Raw genomic sequence first — 17,651 nt, 5'->3', positions numbered from 1 at the left:
GGACTGGCCTTGAAGCCAGAGTGGGGACTGTGAGGAAGGGCACCTTTTGCTTAGGGAAAAGCAAGACTGTTGCCCCACTGCCTTCACCTGCTCACCCCTCAACAAGACTGTGGCTTTCTCAGGAGCAGAGACTTTGTCTTCCACCATGTGGTTGAGCCCTGGGCTAAGTCAAAGCCTTCACAACCATTATACAGGTGGGAAGCCTGAGGCTCAGGCAGAAGCGGTCAGGTTAGAGCTCAAACTCAAGCGCTGGGACTCCAGTGCCTTGAAGTGTGGGGCCCTGAGGATACCAGAGCAGCACCAAGGCATTCACTTGAGCCCTGAGTAAAGAACTGTCCTCCCCAGAATGGGTGGGGATGAATGACAGCCACTGACCCCCTACTGTGCATCAGCTGCTCCTCAAAGAACCCCGAGAAAGCATTTAGCCCCACATTACAGATGAAGAAACTGAGGCCCCACACCTAGTACAGCGTGAGGCTAGGATCTGCCGGTCTCTGTAGCTCAGGGGCATGAACACTGCCCTTTCTGTCCCCGGCTGCAGGCACACCCCTTTCACAGAGAAAATGCAAAGCACCTGGGCTTCCTTCTTCAGTTGCTGAGACCCAGAACTGCCCAGTTCCAGGCTCTTAACATGTCATTGTGAATGCAGAAGCACTTTTGTTGAGGTGAAAAACAGAAAGTTCCCAAACTACCAGCTAATAAAAACAGCTTCCCGATGTTTGGAATTCAACAAACAGGCTTCTGACTCATTTCTTTGTTTTTACTATCACTGACTTTTTGCTCAAAGGTGTTGTGGAAAGAAGAACCTCACTGTTTCTAGGCTCTGAAGTCAGAAAGAAAAACAAAAAGGTTTTCAACCACCTTCATGGCCTCTTTCTCTGCAGGGAGAGGCAGGTAGAGATGGGAAACGAAGGAAAAAGTGTTTCTTGAGCATATACTTGGTACCCGAGACTGTGCTGGGCACTTTACTCACAGCCTCCTTGATGGAACTTAATCTTCCCACCAACCCATTTCACAGCTGAGGAAGCTGAGGCTTGCACAGCCTCTGCCTGGAGACAAAGCCAGTTTGCTGATGGCCTGATTTGTACCCAGAGTCTACGTGTGCGCACATGCACTTGAGTGCCTGTGCACAAGGAGAGCCAGGTGGGAAAGATCCTGGGCTGGGAGTCAGGTGACCTGAGTTCTAGTCCTACCTTAACCACCAACTTACTGTGTGACCCTAGGAAGTCGGAGATTCTCCTGTCCTCTTCCAGCCCCGGTACTTGTGCCATTGCAGGGAAGCCTGGCCCCTGAGCGTGCCAGGCTGCTTCCCGAGGCTCCTCCTCCTTGCTCTCTCACTCTCCTGAAAGAGCCTAACTTACACTGGGGGCCAGGGAGCAGCCAAGAGTCTTAGCTCCCCCAGTGCCTTCTGCCCCTGGATCCTACCCTTTTATCCAATATCCCTGCAAAAGGCACTAGGGTGGGCTTGGAACCCCGTCTCCTGGAAGGCTGCAGAGCCCAGGGGCTGACAGCTGGCTTTAGAGCTGCAGACTCAGGGCTGGCTCTACCCCTCAAGGGCCATGGCTCCTGGGACGATGATGCAACCTCCCTGGACTTGAGTTTCTGCCCAATAAAGGGGTCTCCCTCCCAGGGTTGCTATGAGAACAGGCAAGAATCAAGTGCCTTGCACATAGTAAGTGTTCTATGAACTGTGGTTGTGATGATTAATTTAATTACTTCCAGGGGTGGTGGTCTTTGAGGTCGCCATTTATGATTGTGAGGGTTGCATACTGCCCAGGGCACCACCTGAGAGGCTGCAGAGAGCAGAAATCACACCCAGGTTCCACTGCAAAGCCACGGGCCTGGAGTAAAGGAGCTCTCTGCAGTTCATGCCAAGGTTCCCAGGGCTGCCCCTGTTCCCCTTGGCACCAGTCAGAGAGGGGTCCCTACGCCTGATGGGATTGAACAGTGCCAGGCTGCAGTGCCCAGAGGCTGAGGGGTGTCCCCTGCACCAACGGGCCGGAGGGGCAGGCACTCACCAAGCAGCTGGACGCCCCGCGTGAGGCCGTAGACATCCACCAGGGCCCAGAGCGGGTCGGCCGTGCGGACCCCGCTGAAGAACAGCATAACAGCCGAGTCGTTGATGCGGTGGAAGACACGGCCCTTCTTGTCCACCCAGAATGCGATGATGTTGCCCTCATTGGCAAACTCCTCAGGCAGCGCCTTGGCCCAGAAGCCACTCTGGGACACCAGGTCGGGGCAGGCGTACTTGGGCAGCGAGTCAGGGTGGATGCGGGACGGGTCCTTGCTGGTGAAGCCCAGCCGCAGGGCCCCGCTCCAGCAGCACTGCTTCTTGGTGATCTGGGTGGCAGGGGGTGGCCTCAGCCCACCCTCTCCCACTTGGTCAATCAGACCAAGGGCAGCCTCCGTGGGGTAGACTCCCTGGAGCATCCCACAGCAGCCTGCCCAGGATTCCAGCACGGTTCCCTCCCAGGAACCCTCCCTGCTGGGAAGACAGCAAGGGGTTCCCACAGCCACCGCCCTCCCGGTTCCTTCCTTGTCACACAGGGAGGTTGAGAAAGGCATAAGGAAGAGGGAAGAGGGTCACCAGAGAGGAAAGGCAGGGGCAGGGTGTGGTGCTGGGGGTGGCAGCAGGCAGCGGCTGAGGGTCAGAGTCCAGAGGCCCAGGGGATGCCATGAGGGGAGCAGGAAGCAGGAGGCGGGGGCGGGGGCAGGGGGCAGGCCCACCTTCAGCCTGACTTGCTCGTAGATGAGGACCGGGCGGTTGCTGAAGGTGATGGCGTTGCAGAAGCTGGCCTGCCTCTTGACAGCCTTGTGGCTGAGGTCCATGAGGATCTGGGAGCCCTTGGTGTGCGGGTGGAAGAGCAGCGGCGTGGCTGGGAGCCCCCCGCTGGGCAGCACCGCCGGACAGTGCTTCTGCTTGTGGTGGCATCGGTGAGAAGTGACGGGGAAGGGGCCCCCGATAGAGTCTGCAAAGGAACAGGCCATGGTGTCAGAGAACTTGGTGGGTCCAAGAGCCAGACCAGAGTCCCCTAGGGAAGGACAGAGGCTGGGCATGACCAGAAGTCACCCGGAGCCCAGTTCTTCCACCACTGCCGCCACTCCTTGCCACCATCCTTCTGCCACCATCTCTCACCATCTCCCACTCCACCATCTGCCACCACGCTCTACTGGTTCACTGTCCACCACTTCTCCTCTCGGCCTTCTCCATCACCTTCCACCCCCACCCTCTCCCACCTCCTCTCCCCACTAGTATTTACCACCCTCTGCCTTTCACCACCTACCATGGTAGCACATCGCCTTTACTACCGCCCTCTACCACCACTCACTGGCACTCCACCATCCTTGGTTTATTTATTTTATTCAATAAATACTTATGACATATCTGTGGAATACCAAGCTCTGTCCTGAGCACTGGAGACACAGACATGAAACATACATGGATCCTGTCCTCGGGGCTGTCACTAACTGGCTCTGTGACCTTGGGGAAGACAACACTTCCCTCTCTGGCACAATGGGCAGCCTCTACTCTGTGGCTCCAAGACAAGTCTCAGCAGCACAGGCAGCATTAATTAATACACAGCCTCAGGGACTGGGGACTCTGGTGGGGCCCCCAAGATCCATGCCCAAGCAGAGCTCGCCCGTCCTGTCATCGCGGGGAAAGAGAACCGTGAAGAATGGAGGAGAAGTGGGTGGAGCCATAGAAAGCCACAAAACGTGACAGAGGCCTTCTGGGATGTTTCAAATTTTGGTCCTCCAAGGCAGGAATTTAATGATGCAAAGAGCTCGGCATTGGGCCTGCCTCCCCAGACCCTTTCACTCCCTAGAGGAGGAGGAGCGGCTTCCAGGAAGGAGATGGAAGACAGGGAGAGAAGGGAGAGGGAGAGGCCCAGCCCTCTGTGTTGGCTTTGGTCTGCATCCCTGTGTACCACTTTGCATCTCCGATCACCGCTTCTCCAGAGGCCCCAGAAAGCACAGTCTCCGAAGCCCCAGGCCAGCCGGACACCCTGTGCATGAGCTCCTGGGCCTCTCTAGAGCAGCTTCCTGCCTGCCAGGCTCACTAGGAGAGGGTGGCGCGAGGAGGAGTTCACCTTGTCCTCACCAAGGAGACAAGACGGGAACGGCTGGACAGTGCAAGAGCTTTGGAAGCGGTCAGGCTATGAGGGCTGGAAATGCTCAGAAGAGACCCAGACAGTCTGGAAAGGCTGCCTGGAAGAAGTTGAATGGCCTCTGGATAGTGCAGAGGAGGGGAAGCCATTTCAGGGAAGGGGACAGTTGGGAAAAAGGGCAGAGAGTGGCACTGCTACAGGTGCCCTGCCTGGAAAAGATGCCCACTGGGTTCAGGCCAGCCTCAGACACAGCTTGACTCTTGGTTTCATAAAATATGTGCCGGTGAAAGGCAACATCACACACTGTTGAGGTTCACATCCACGGGTAGAAATGGAAGCATAAGAGAAAAATCACCTCTGCTGTGTGGGTGGCTAACACACCATGGTGCATCTACACAATGGAATACTACTTGGCAGTAAAGCACAATGAACTGCTGATATGAATAACATAGGTGAATTTCAAAATAACGATGTGAGTAAAATTAGCCTGTTAAAAACAAAGCAATACACGATTCATGGAGCAACTGCAGAGTTTCTATTCCCTTCAAAACCCTTCCTCTCCTTTCATTTTTTATCAAATTCTAGAAAGTGCAAATGAAGCTGTAGTGATCAAAAGCAGATAAGTGGCCCGGACACCACGGCTCACGCCTGTAATCTCAGCACTTTGGGAGGCCGAAGGGGGCGGATTACCTGAGGTCAGGAGTTCGAGACCAGCCTGAGCAATATGGTGAAACCCCATCTCTACTAAAAATACAAAAATTAGCCGGGCATGGTGGCAGGCACCTGTAGTCCCAGCTACTCGGGAGGCTGAGGCAGGAGAATCACTTGAACCCAGAAGGTGGAGGTTGCAGTGAGCTGAGATCGTTCCACTGCATTCCAGGCTGGGCGACAGAGCAAGACTCCGTCTCAAAACAAAAACAAAAACAAAAAACAAAACAAAACAAAAAAACAAAAACAGATAAGTGGATGCCTGCGATGGTGGGGGGAGAGAGGCAGGATTACCAAGGAGCACAAGGCGACATTTGGCAGTGTGGCTGTGTTCCTTATCTTTTTTTTTAATGGGTGGTTTTCAGTGGTCTGTGTGTTCCTTATCTTGATGTGGTAATGATTTCATGGGGGTACACTATGTCAAAACTCATCAAATTGGACACTTTAAACATGTGCAATTTAGCATATGTCAATTACACCTCCACGAAGCAGTTTTTAAAACCCTGCTGAGCCCAGCTGCTGATGACAGCCTTTCCTTTGGGGTTCCCCCTCCCCAGACTCCACTCAGAATCCATGGAGCCCTGCAGTTGCTCCCTTCAAAATGCTTCCGCCAATCCCTTCAAAATGCTTCCTCTTCTTCCCACCTATCCTACTTGAGGTCCTGGGGCCCTGGGTAAAGGCACAGAAAACACTGACTCTGGGCAAATATAGTGGAGACAAAGGGGCCAGAGACCCAGCTCCTGGAAGGACATTCCCCAAGGCCTCCCTTCCAGAGAGGACCCCTGCCAATCCCAGAGTTGGGTAGGGGGTTGAGGGTGGGGCTGGGGCAGCACAGGCCCAGCACCCTGGCTGGCAGCACAACAGACAGAGGAGGTAGGGCCAGGAGGACTCTGGTCCAGGGGCACCATGTGCACCCAGGCATGTGGGCTCCAAAAGACACACTCATGGGCACACACGTACACCTGTGAGCATGCGAAAGTAACCTCAACCCTAGGCCATTCATCCTCTCCCGTATCCCTGAGACCAGGAACCACACACTTACACGTGTACTGTGACACACACATGTAGTCATGTACATATGGATGTGAAAAACAATACATACAAAACACACGCCTATCACACATGGGTCATATGCATCAAATAATAGTGGCAGTCATTTGCCAAGCTCTGAACTAGTTTTACGTACACTTACTGGTTTCACTCTTACGACAAACTTATTATCAACCAATTTACAGGTGACAAATATGTGCCTCAGGGAGATTAAGTGGCTTGCCCAGGGTCACAGAACCAGTAAGAAAGGGACATAGGAGCCACACCCAGCAATCTGACTGCAAGGCCTTTGTTATTGGCCATTAAGCATTAAGAGGCCAGGTTCGGTGGCTCACACCTGTAATCCCAGCACTTTGGGAGGCCAAGGCAGGAGGATCACTTGAGACCTAGGAGTTGGAGACCAGCTTGGGCAACAAAAGCAAGACCTCATCTCTACAAAAAATTTAAAAATTAGCTGAATGTGGTGGTGCGTGCCTGTACTGAGTCCCAGTAGTCCCAGTATTCCCAGCTACTCAGGAGGCTGAGGCAGGAGGATCCTTGAGCCCAGGGGCTGAAGGCTGCAGTGAGTCATGATCATGCCACTTCATTCCAACCTGGGTGAGAGTGAGATTTTGTCTCAAAAAAATTAAAAGGCATTAATAGCCAAGAATTCATGGATTTGGTGTGCTGGATAAATTTTTAAAATGCAAATTAAAAAATACTCATAACCTATAAACTATGAAAAAAAAAAAAAAGGTTCCTTCAGGCTGGGCGCAGTGGCTCACACCTGTAATCTCAGCACTTTGGGAGGCCGAGGCAGGTGGATCACTTGAGGTCAGGAGTTCGAGACCAGCCTGGCCAACACGGTGAAACCCCGTCTCTACTAAAAATACAAAAATTACCCAGGCAGGGTGGCGCATACCTGTAATCCCAGCCGCTTGGGAGGCTGAGGCACAAGGATTGCTTAAACCCAGGAGGCGGAGGTTTACAGTGAGCCGAGACAGCACCACTGCACTCCAGCCTGGGCAACAGAGCAAGAATCTGTCTCAAACAAAAAAAAAAGAAAGAAAAGAAACAAAGTTTCCTTCATGTACCACCCAAAACCATCTCATGTAGCACACAGGGCAATACATGGCATTCTATTATGTTGTCTCTACGATACATGTATGTATATGTATGCCACCAAAACACAGAAATGTAAATCATGTCCTCAGCCCTCCTACATTCCTGTTGGGACACGACACAACCTGGAAAGCCAGTGTTGAGAATGGTTTGGCAGTTTCTTATGAAGTGAAAAACGCCTAACACATGTCCCAGCACTCACACTTCCAGGCATTTCCCCACAAGAAATGAAAACATGTCCACACAATGGCCTGCACACAAATGTACAGCAGCTTTATTCATAATAACCCTGAACTAGAAACAACCTAAACGTCCTTCAGCTGGTGAGCAGTTAAAAATGTGGCAGCTCCATGCAATCACTACTCTGCAATAAAAAGGAATATAACCACTGATATAGACCAAAAAAATGGCTCTCAAAAGTATGCTATGTGAAAGAAGCCGGATGCAAAGGGCTGTATGCTGTACGATTCCATCCGTATGGTATTTTGGAAAAGGCAAAACTAGAGAGAGACAGAGATCAGTAGGTGTCAGAGAAGGAGAGCAGGGGAAAGATTTGACTACAAAGAGGCAGGAAGGAAGTTTTTATGGCAATAGAAATGTTCCATATCTTAGCCTGGACAACACCGTGAGACCCCATCTCGTTGTACAAATAAAAATAAAAAATTAGCCAGGCATGGTGTCTCGCACCTGTAATCCCAGCTGAAGCGCGAGGATGGCTTGAGCCCAGGAATTTGAGATTGCAGTAAGCTATGATAGCACCACTGCACTTCAGCCTGGGTGACAGAGCATGATTCTGTCTGTAAAAAAAAAAAGAAAAGAAAGAAATAATGTTCCATATCTTGAGATTGGGGTAGTGGTTACACAACTTGTACATTGTCAAAACTCACAAAACTATACACTTGAAAAGGACGAGTTTTACTATATACATATTATACCTCAATTTAAAAGCTACAACTGGCTGGGTGCAGTGGCTCAGGTCTGTAATCCCAGCACTTTGGGAGGCCAAGGCAGGCTGATCACATGAGCCCAGGAGTTCGAGACCAGCCTGGGCAATGTGGCAAAACCCCTTCTCTATAAAAAAACTACAAAACTTAGCCAGACATGGTGGTGTACACCTGCAGTCCCAGCTGCTCAGGTGGCTAAGGCGGGAGGATCACTTGAGCCTGGAAAGTTGCAGGGAGCCGTGAGAGCACCATTGCACTCTCTTCTGGGCAATAGAGCAAGACCCTGTCTCAAACAAAAAATTAAATTTAAAAGTAAAATCTATAATACAACTAACAAGTCACATCTTCATTCAGACGGAGAGAAGAGAGGCTGCACTTTCTCACCACCATGGCGCCCCCATCAGCTCACCCTGGGCAGTGCCTAGGATGTGGCCATCTACCAGAAGACCCCCAATGCTTGGTTGGGCCTGTCACCCTAATCCTTAAGTTCCTTCCACAGCTGTGAAACAGAATGGGGGTTCCCTGCCCCAGGTATGGAGAGAGAGCACTTCATAGCTGCAAAGCCCCACCCACTGACTACCGTGCCTGTCTTCTGCCAACAGTGTGGGCAGGCCGTTGGGGTAGCCATGGAGGCCAGGCCGGCTCGGCCCGAGCAGCTGTCCTCAGCCCCTTCTCTCTGTACTCAGCTGGCTGTGTGATCATCGCCCACTGAGCCACCTCTGGGGAGACCACTTGAAAACCCTCTCTGGTGTGCTGGGCATCTCCTGCCATGGACTGTGGGCTCCTGTCACGTGGCAGGCCCCAGCTGCACTCCTGACCTGCCCCTCCCTGTTCCTGGCTCCAGGGGAGCCCCTGAGCACCCCTCACCCCGTCTACCAATCCTGCCTCAGGAATAAGCACCCCTGGGTTCTGTCCTCTCCTGTCCACCCTGCGGCTACAGCCCTAACTCAGGCCTCGCCACTCTTCTAAACCAGGGCTGGGGCCGCGATGCGCTGTGCCCAGCACTCCTCTAGGGGGCGCTGTTCTCATGGACTATGAGTGTCCAATGTGCAGCCTTCATCAGGGTGACCCCCCTCCTCCCCCACTGCGGCGTCCCTGCTCCTGCTACCCCCTCCTCCATCCCGGCTGGCATTAAAATCTTGGGGGCAGGGAGTGGGGTGGCGAGCAGAAAGCAAAATGAGAATGAACTTTGGGCATAGCTCTGATGCCAAGGGTCCAGAGGGGGCAGCTGGAGGTGGGGCTTCCTCCCTGCACTATCTAACAGGGTCCCTCCCAGCACTGGGACTATGATCCTTTAAGGTCCCTATTCTACGAATGAAGGAGTTGGATTCAGAATGGTTAAGCAACTTACTTGTGGTCACATAGCAGTTATGTGGCAGAACTGGGACTTGAACCCTAGTCTTCCAAGGCCACATCTGGGGTCCTTTACCCTACTCAGCCTCTGGTACTAGAGCTCCTTTTCCCCACAAGTCCAAGACGGCAGGCACTTTGGGGAAGGCTGTGTGCAGGAGGGGCTGGGCAGCCCGGGCTAGGGGAGCAGCTGCAGCAAAGGGCCTCAAAATGGGGGGGGCGTGTGGGCTGCACAAATGCTCCACCAGGGGCACACACAACTGGATGGAGCCCCAGTTGTGCCGCCTGGCTCCCAGCAGAGCTCCCAGGGAGGGCCCCCAAGTGACAGGTTTACAGGCTTCTTGGGAGCCCCAGTGGGGGCACCCTCCTCAGGCGAGGCTGCTGCTGACACGGTGGAAACTCCCCCGACAGCCACATTCCTCCTGGGCATTTATGAGCTGCCAGACACAAGCCTGGCCAGCTCTCCGGGTGACCCTCAGCTGGCGGACCACATTCCTGACTCTCAGCGGGGTCCCAGGGCAGACGCCTGGACACACATAGCCTCCAGAGTGACCTCCCCATGGCCCCCACCAAGCTCTGCCCCAGAACCACTGGCAGAGCCCCAGATGCCCTAGGCTGGGCTCAGCTGGGCTGCCAAGGAGAGATGGGGGGAGCTCACCAGCCCAGCCAAGAGCAGAGGCGCTGATACTGATGACAGTGCCCAGCCTCTCATGGCTTCAAGGGCAGTGTCTTGATTTATGCCCCCAACGCCACTCTGGCACAGATCTTCTGAAGTTAGGTTTACACATTGAGTGAGGAGCCCAGATCTGAACCCAGGGCTGGCTGTCTCCAAACCTAGCAGCTCTGTCACTAACTGTAAGACCTTGGGAACCTCACTGTCCTCATCTGTAAAATGGGGTCATGGCAGGCCCTCATGGGATTCTTGTGAGGATTAAAATAGATGGTGTATGTAAAACTCAGTCAGTAGTTGCTATTATTATTATTATTACTATTTATATCATTCTGCTTTCCTATCCCCACACCTTTGCTCAAGCCATTCCTCTGCCTCACCTGCGCCTCTCCAAACCCCACCCATCTTTCAAGGCCCAGCTGAAGCCCACTGCATCCACGATCATCTTGTTCTGAACCCGTGGTCCTGAATACCAGTGCTAGCATCATCATCTTCATCCAAGAGGCAGTCTCGTCTCACTTTCTGGGCCGTGGGGCGAGGCACAGAGGATAAGTATTGGAGGCAAGAGGCCCTGGGTTCAAACCCTGACCAGGCCACAGACTTGCTGTTTGACTTTGGACAAGTTACTTCACCTCTCTGGACCTTGATTTATTTCTCTGTAAAATGAAGCTCATCATAGCTGCCCTGCCCACCTCTCTAGGCTGTAGTGAGGCCCCGGTAAGTTTATGGATGTGAAAGAATTTTGCAAACTTAAACACTTGATCTCAACATAAGGTCTTTTTTAAAAATATAAAAGCAAACATAACTACTGCAGGAAATGATCAGCTCATTTCAGCCCAGTGGGAGACCAGGAACTTCAGTCTTATTTTACCCCAAACGTCCTAATTTCAGATTGCCAGGGTGGTCCTGATATGGACTCGCTTATCTGCATTAACTGAACAGGGCTCCCTCTGGGGGAAAGGATTTAGGAGAATGGTTGGAAAGCTGGGGATGCCTGACTCCTGGTGGGAGAAGGACAGGTGAGGATGGAACTTAGGGGACAGAGATGATTGTAAAACTGGGCAGAATTAAACTTCTTTGGGTTCCCTAAAGGGGCCTCCACCTCCCACACCTGCCTCTGATTTCCAGGCTTGGCCCAGGCCCATTTCTGTGCTGGGAACCTTTCCTTCCTCCTTCCCATCTATGTATCTGCCTTTCTCATGCATCCTTCAGAGAAAGATTTTTCCCAGAAGTCTCTCTGACCTCCAGACTAGGTTAGGGGCCTTACTATGGAGCTTTGAGAACCCCATAAGCCCCCTAACAGAGCACCCATCACCAAGCAGCCTTTCCCAATCCTGGTTCTTACACAAGATTAAGCCCAGATACCCCGAGGCACTTGTTGTATGCAATTCATTGACTTGTCTCTTCTGCATCCAGAATGGTTTTGGTTCTATGCCATCATCGGGAGAGTTGAGAAGTCACTCCCATCATCTTCTGTGCTCTGCAGAGTAGCATTGCACTGGGAAAGGCTGCAGGGTTATTTGCGCCTGTCTTTCCCCCTGATGGACTGTGAGCCTCCCTAGGGCAGAGACCACTTTCTTTTTTTTGTTTGTTTTTTTTTGAGACAGAGTCTGGTTCGGTCACCCAGGCTGGAGTGTCGTGGCGTGATCTCGGCTCACTGCAACCTCCGCCTCCCAGGTTCAAGTGATTTTCCTGCTTCAGCCTCCTGAGTAGCTGGGATTACAGGTACGAGCCACCACGCCTGGCTAATTTTTGTATTTTTAGTAGAGACAGGGTTTTACTGTGTTGGTCAGGCTGGTCTCGAACTCCTGACCTCATGATCTGCCCGCCTAGGCCTCCCAAAATGCTGGGATTACAGGCGTAAGCCATGGTGCCCAGCGCCATTGTCTTTTTTACGACTGTATCCCTATAGCCTAGTTCACAGCACATAGCAGGTCCTCAATAAAAGTTGCTGAATGAATTGCTAGTGTTTGATTCTTCTATCTACTGATGAATTGGCAGGAGTTCAGGCAGCACCCACTTTGTGCCTTGCCCTTTCTGGTGTCCGGTGGAGAAATTAGAAAAAGAAAGGAATAAAGGGAGCAGCTCCCTTGCCTGCCTAGCATGCCTGACTACAGCCCTGCCTGCTCAAGAACCTTCAATAGCTCCTCACTTGCCAGCAGTAGAAAAGAAGCAGGTAAGGAAGGCCATGAGGGTTGATTCTTTCTTGTGTATCAAATGCTGCAGCATTTGCCCTTCATACACAACCTGATCACACCCTCCAATCCCTGCAAGGCAGGTGTCTATGGGAACAGCCTCTAAAATGGCCCCAACAATCCCTGCATCCACCTCTTGGCATTCAGGCCCTTGTGTGACCCCTTACCCTTAAGCGTGGGGTGGGCCTAACAAGTAGCTTCGAATGAATAGAATACAGAGGAAGTGGCTGGTGCAGTGGCTCACGCCTGTAATTCCAGCACTTTGGGAGGCCAAGGCAGGCGGATCACCTGAGGTTAGGAGATCGAGACCAGCCTGGCCAACATGGTAAAACCCCATCTCTACTAAAAATACAAAAAAATTAGCCAGGCGTGGTGGCTCATGCCTGTAGTCCCAGCTACTTGGGAGGCTGAGGCAGGAGAATTGCTTGAATCCAGGAGGTGGAGGTTGCAGTGAGCTGAGATCACACCACCGCACTCTAGCATGGGTGAGAAGAGTGAGACTCCATCTCAAAAAAAAAAGAATACAGATGAAGTAATGGAATGTCACACCCAAGACTGGGTTATAAAAAGACTGTGGCTCCTGTCTTGGTTACTCTCTTGCCTCTCCTGAATTGCTCCCTCGGGGGGAAGCCAGCCGCCATGGTGTGGCGAGGGACCAAGGACTGCCCATAGCCACGTGAGTTAAGCTTGGCAAACCTTCCGATGCAGCCACAGCCAGCAATGTGACTGCAACCTCACGACAGACATGAAGCCGGAGGCACCTAGCTAAACAGCACAGAGATTCCTCAGCCACAGAAACTGGGAGATCATTCAATGTTTGTTGTTTTAAGCTGCTAAGTTTTGGAATAATTTGTTAAGCAGCAATAGATGACTAAAACAGTGTCAATAGTCCCATTTCACAGACAAGGAAACAGAGGCTCTGAGAGGTAATAACTTGCCCAAGGTCACATAGCTGGTGAGTGGCGGAGCTGGGCTCTGAACTCAGATCTGTCGCACTGTGCAGAGGTTCCTCCGTGGGCCCCAGCTAGCTGACTGGCATGCTCAGTCCCCTCTCTCCTCCTAAGTCAGTTTCTCCATGAACACCGCAGCCCCTGTTCATGCCCGTGGGGGGCCATGTTAGCACCCTAGCACCTCCCACAGAGCGCCTGGTGTGCGAACAGCAGGTCCTGCTGCTCCCTGGGAGATGAAAGAACTCATCATGACAGGGTGGGTGAAAGAAAGTGGCAGGGAATGGGCAAGACTGGCACCTTCATAGCCAAGTTAATCCCCAACTGAGCCTCCTGCTCTCACTCACTCTGCAACATCCCCATCCTGACATTTCTAGCAGCCAGAGGTGTATACAGCTGTGCCTCCCAATTCCTCACTGCTCTGGGAGAAGGACCAGTCCTCCTCCTCTCCCTCTTGTGTCCCACCTCAAGATTCCAGGAGGGGACTCCAAATGTTAATTCTTCAGGGCTCAGCTCCCAATCCCTGCCCCTGTCCTTCCAGCATCTCCCCAAAGCCCCCCAGGCCGGGCCTGAAGAATGAGGGGAAGTGCAGCCCAGTAACATCAGCACCCCTAGCTCCCCATATCAAATCCACAGTCATGCATGTGTACATGCGTGCACACACACAGATGGCACGTGTGCCTCATGGCAGACACAAGCAATGTTGTGCAGGCCCAGCAGGGCTGGCGGACAGAGGCAGCAGGTGAGTGTGTACGTGTGTATGCATGCGTGTATGTGTATGTGAGTGTGCGTGTGTGTTTATGTGTGCACTTGGTGTGTGTGTATGTGTGCGTGCATTGTGTATATGTGTGCATGTGCATATGTGTATATATGTGTGTGCATGTATGTGTATGTGTGTGTGCATCTGTGTATATGTGTGTGCACATGTGTGCATGTGTGTAATGTGTGCGTGCACGTGTGTGTTGTGTGTGCATGCACGCGTGTGTGTGTGTGTGCATATGTGTGCACATGTGTGTACATGTGCATGTGTGCGCACATATGTGTGTGCATGCACTGGCAAGCACACACAGGCCTAGAGGAGCCTCCACAAAAACCTTCATAAAAGCACACTCTGTGGAGTGCTTACTATGTACCAGGTGTACTGCCCTTAGCGCCCACTGGCTCACTTAATCCTTCCTACAACTCTACAAGGTAAAACTTACCCTTCCCAATTTACAGAAGTGGACGCTGAGACGCAGACAGATGAAGGTACTGACCCAAAGTCACACAGCCAGCAAGAGCAGAACAGGATTCAAACTCTCACCGAGAACACCTGCTCCGCCTTCCCTTCCTTTCCAAATACTGCCTGGCCTCACTGCCCAGCCCTGGCCTCACCTCCCTGATGGCTCCCCCACCCACCCCCTCAGGCCACCTTCAGCTCCAACTGCCCTGCCGTCCAGCAGGCAAGGGCCTCTGTCCACCCCACACTCTTCCCCGCTACCCACTGACCCAGCATCTGCTGGAGCCACTGCATGCCAGGCGCCAGGCTGAGGTAAGGGAATGCAGAGCTAGAGTGACCTGATGCCCACCTTCCTGGAGCCCACAGGCACGAGCGGGGTGTGGGGATGTGCACCTTCAAGCTCCGGAGCTCCCCTTGGTCTAAGCCCCCAGAGCTGCTGCTGGGAGATAGGCAGCTCCCTCTGCTAATCTTGGGTCTCACAAGGCCACTGGATGCCTTCTCCGCTGCTGCCTGCTTGAGGATTAAGGAACCCAAGAACGGTAAGTGGGGGACCGGCTGCAGAAGGAACAAGGCCTGGCTTCCCCGCTGAGGCACCAGCTGTGTGGCCTCAGTTAGCCATTTCCCTTTCCTGGCCACAGCATCTCCCTCTGTGACAGGAGGGGGTGGGAGCCAATGTCTCGGGTCCCTGTACGCCAGCATCCTCTGACACTCAGGCTTGTTAAATCCAGAGACTAACCTGAGGGTGACATGTATGTCTGGGTGCATGTGCATGTGTCACCCACACATCAGCCATCAGCAAGGGGTCCATTCCTTGCCCTGAGGGAGCATTGAAGGGAGGTGAAGGAAGAAGGGGGGGAAAGGAAGAAGAGAGGACGGCAGAGGCGAGAGGAGGGGGGCCTCCCAGTGTCACTGCTGCCTCCCTCTTCGCACTACCCTTCCCGCCCCTGTCAGCCTGCCCTCAAGACCAGGAGCAGCTCTGGAAACCTACCGGATGGAAGAGATCAAGCGTGTAACCGCTAAAACCATTTTCCAAATGGGAATTCATTTCCCCATGGGTCTCCTGCCAGGCTGGTCCCAGAGGAGCCCGACTCCTCACCACCAGCCCCACTACACACACACACACACACACACACACACACACACACAGAGGCATGGCACAGGCACAGTGTACCACAGATGTGGCTGCCCCTGCATGGAAACACAGGCACGGCAACACACAGTCGCTTCAATCCACAGTTAGAGACACATCACACAGGTACACAGAGATCTAAAACACAGATACACATCTGTTGACATCAGAAGCTCAAAGAGCCAAAACACATCCACAAACAAAACACACAATTAGATAACCCCCGACACACATACAGAGTCCTGTGTCCTCCTGTCACCCTCCCCTCACTCACTTTAACGCAGCAATCCAAAATGTTTGGCCTGAATCAAGCCGAAAGTCCAAGGCCCTAAAGAAAATACAATCAGCCAAGCGCAGTGGCTCACACCTGTAATCCCAGCACTTTGGGAGGCCGACACGGGTGGATCACGAGGTTAGAAGTTCAAGACCAGCCTGACCAACATGGTGAAACCCTGTCTCTACTAAAAATACAAAAAATTAGCCGGGCATGGTGGTGGGTGCCTGTAATCCCAGCTACTCGGGAGGCTGAGGCAGAGAATTGCTTGAATTCAGGAGGCAGAGTTTGCAGTGAGCTGAGATCGTGCCACTGCACTCCAATCTGGGTGACAGAGCGAGACTACGTCTCAAAAAAAAAAGAAAAGAAAAGAAAAGAAAATACAATCAAGGACCATTTCAATGTGTCTTCAGGAGCCCAGCTACAGGCTACGGCACCCCTAGGAAGGAGCAAACCCCTGTGTCTCCCGCTGGCCCCAGCTCATTTCCCAGAAGAAGGTGAAACCAGAGCCGCTGGAGCAGCCAGGGTGTGTGTACAGGTGTGGGCACACATAGGCGTGGATGCATGAGGACGCATATGCAAGGGTTCTGATGGGGGTGGAGGTTGGCTGTGTGGACACAGGCAAACACTCCCTCTCCAGACCTTCCAACTCCTGTCCCCTCTGCTTGTGCAATGGCGAAGGCCAGGGCCAGCTTAAGGGAGGCTCCGCCTGGGAGGGCGGTCCTGGCAAAAGGGTGGAGGTCAAGGCAGATGGGGCATTTGATGAGCCCTCACTGATGGCCACCTAGCCTGGATGCCCAATTCCTAGAGTTCTCAGAGCACCGCAAGTGATCCTCCTGCCCCCAGGGAAATGGGACAAATGAGAGGGAGGGAATATGACCCTGAGCCCAGGATGCCTTTCCAAGCCCTCTTGATTTTCCCCACGTTGAGTTCTCTGCTCACATGATTCACGTAATCCTCACAATAATCTTGTTTTCTTTTTTTCTTGAGACGAGGTCTCGCTATACTATCCAGGCTGGTCTCGAACTCCTGGGCTCAAGCAATCCTCCCACCTCAGCCTCCAAAGTGTCTGGGATTGCAGGCGTGAACCATCGAGCCTGGCCTGCACAGCAATCTTAGAAGGAGGGTGCTATTACCAGCCTCATTGACAGGTGAGAAAACTGAGGCTCAGGAAGACATTTGCCTTCCTTACAAAACACATCTACCCACTCCCAGAGCATGAGCTAAGGTGGTCTCACCCTCTAGGGAGCCTGTGCTCCAGGCAGCTGGAGGACAGTGTACTATGTCCTGAGTCTGCTCTGAGAGCCTCTCTGTTCTTCCCAGACCACAGGCTTGCCCAAGTCTGACTCCAGTGGAAAATGCCAGTCGGCTCCAGACCCTCTGCCAACAGGCCCCACTGGGGCCAGCAAGCTCTGAGAAGAGCCCCCACCCCACAGACGGGCAAGGCCAGGCTCAGGTCAGCCCAATCCAACTCTCCGGCCAAGGCCCAGGCCACTGGCAGTGCCCCTGGCCTGGCTCCGGATTATGTGTCTTCCAGGGCCTTCCATCTGTCACTTAGCCCTCCAAACCCAGGACGGAATTCATTTCCTTTTAAGAGAGCCAATGATTTGCTTTTCCTACATCTTTCCCTGTCTTTTTTTCTTTTTTAATTAGAAATTACTCTCCCAAAGTCCAGAGCCTGGAAGGGAGAAGCCACCTGGTCACCAGTTCCGGCTGCGGCTGCCCACGCGCTCCTGCCGCCACTCTCCTTCCTTCCTGAGCCTCTCCCAGGCTCCCCAGTGCCCACTGGACTCAGCAGACCGACACTGTCCCACCTCCTAATACCCCATCCAAGTAGGGAGCAGGGTACATAGGGGAGTGTGTCAGGGACTCCCCAAGGTCAGCCTATTCTCTTCTGGCCGGTTTGTAAAGGACCCCAGTTCCCAGGGCCCAGGGAAGACACACAAGTCCCTAGG

General features: G+C 53.0%; 1 protein-coding gene across 4 annotated transcripts in view; it reads right to left on the bottom strand.

The window, feature by feature from the left end:
• The window catches only part of NEURL1 (neuralized E3 ubiquitin protein ligase 1), a 97,745-nt gene that overhangs the window by 17,681 nt on the left and 62,413 nt on the right, over window positions 1-17,651 (bottom strand). For 3 of the 4 annotated variants that reach the window (XM_054436533.1, XM_054436536.2, XM_054436534.2), the window contains exons 2-3: window positions 2,728-2,969; window positions 2,019-2,340 (exon numbers count right to left, since the gene is read on the bottom strand). In XM_054436533.1, coding sequence (XP_054292508.1) covers window positions 2,019-2,340; window positions 2,728-2,969 — 564 coding nt within the window. Of the gene's footprint in view, window positions 1-2,018; window positions 2,970-17,651 lie in introns of those variants that run through there. The other variant, XM_054436537.1, reaches the window with a different exon arrangement.

The sequence above is a fragment of the Pongo pygmaeus genome, chromosome 8 (assembly GCF_028885625.2).
Source record: "Pongo pygmaeus isolate AG05252 chromosome 8, NHGRI_mPonPyg2-v2.0_pri, whole genome shotgun sequence".
Taxonomy (NCBI): domain Eukaryota; kingdom Metazoa; phylum Chordata; class Mammalia; order Primates; family Hominidae; genus Pongo; species Pongo pygmaeus.
Note: the sequence above shows the minus strand (reverse complement) of the source record. Positions and strands in the feature narration are given on the sequence as shown.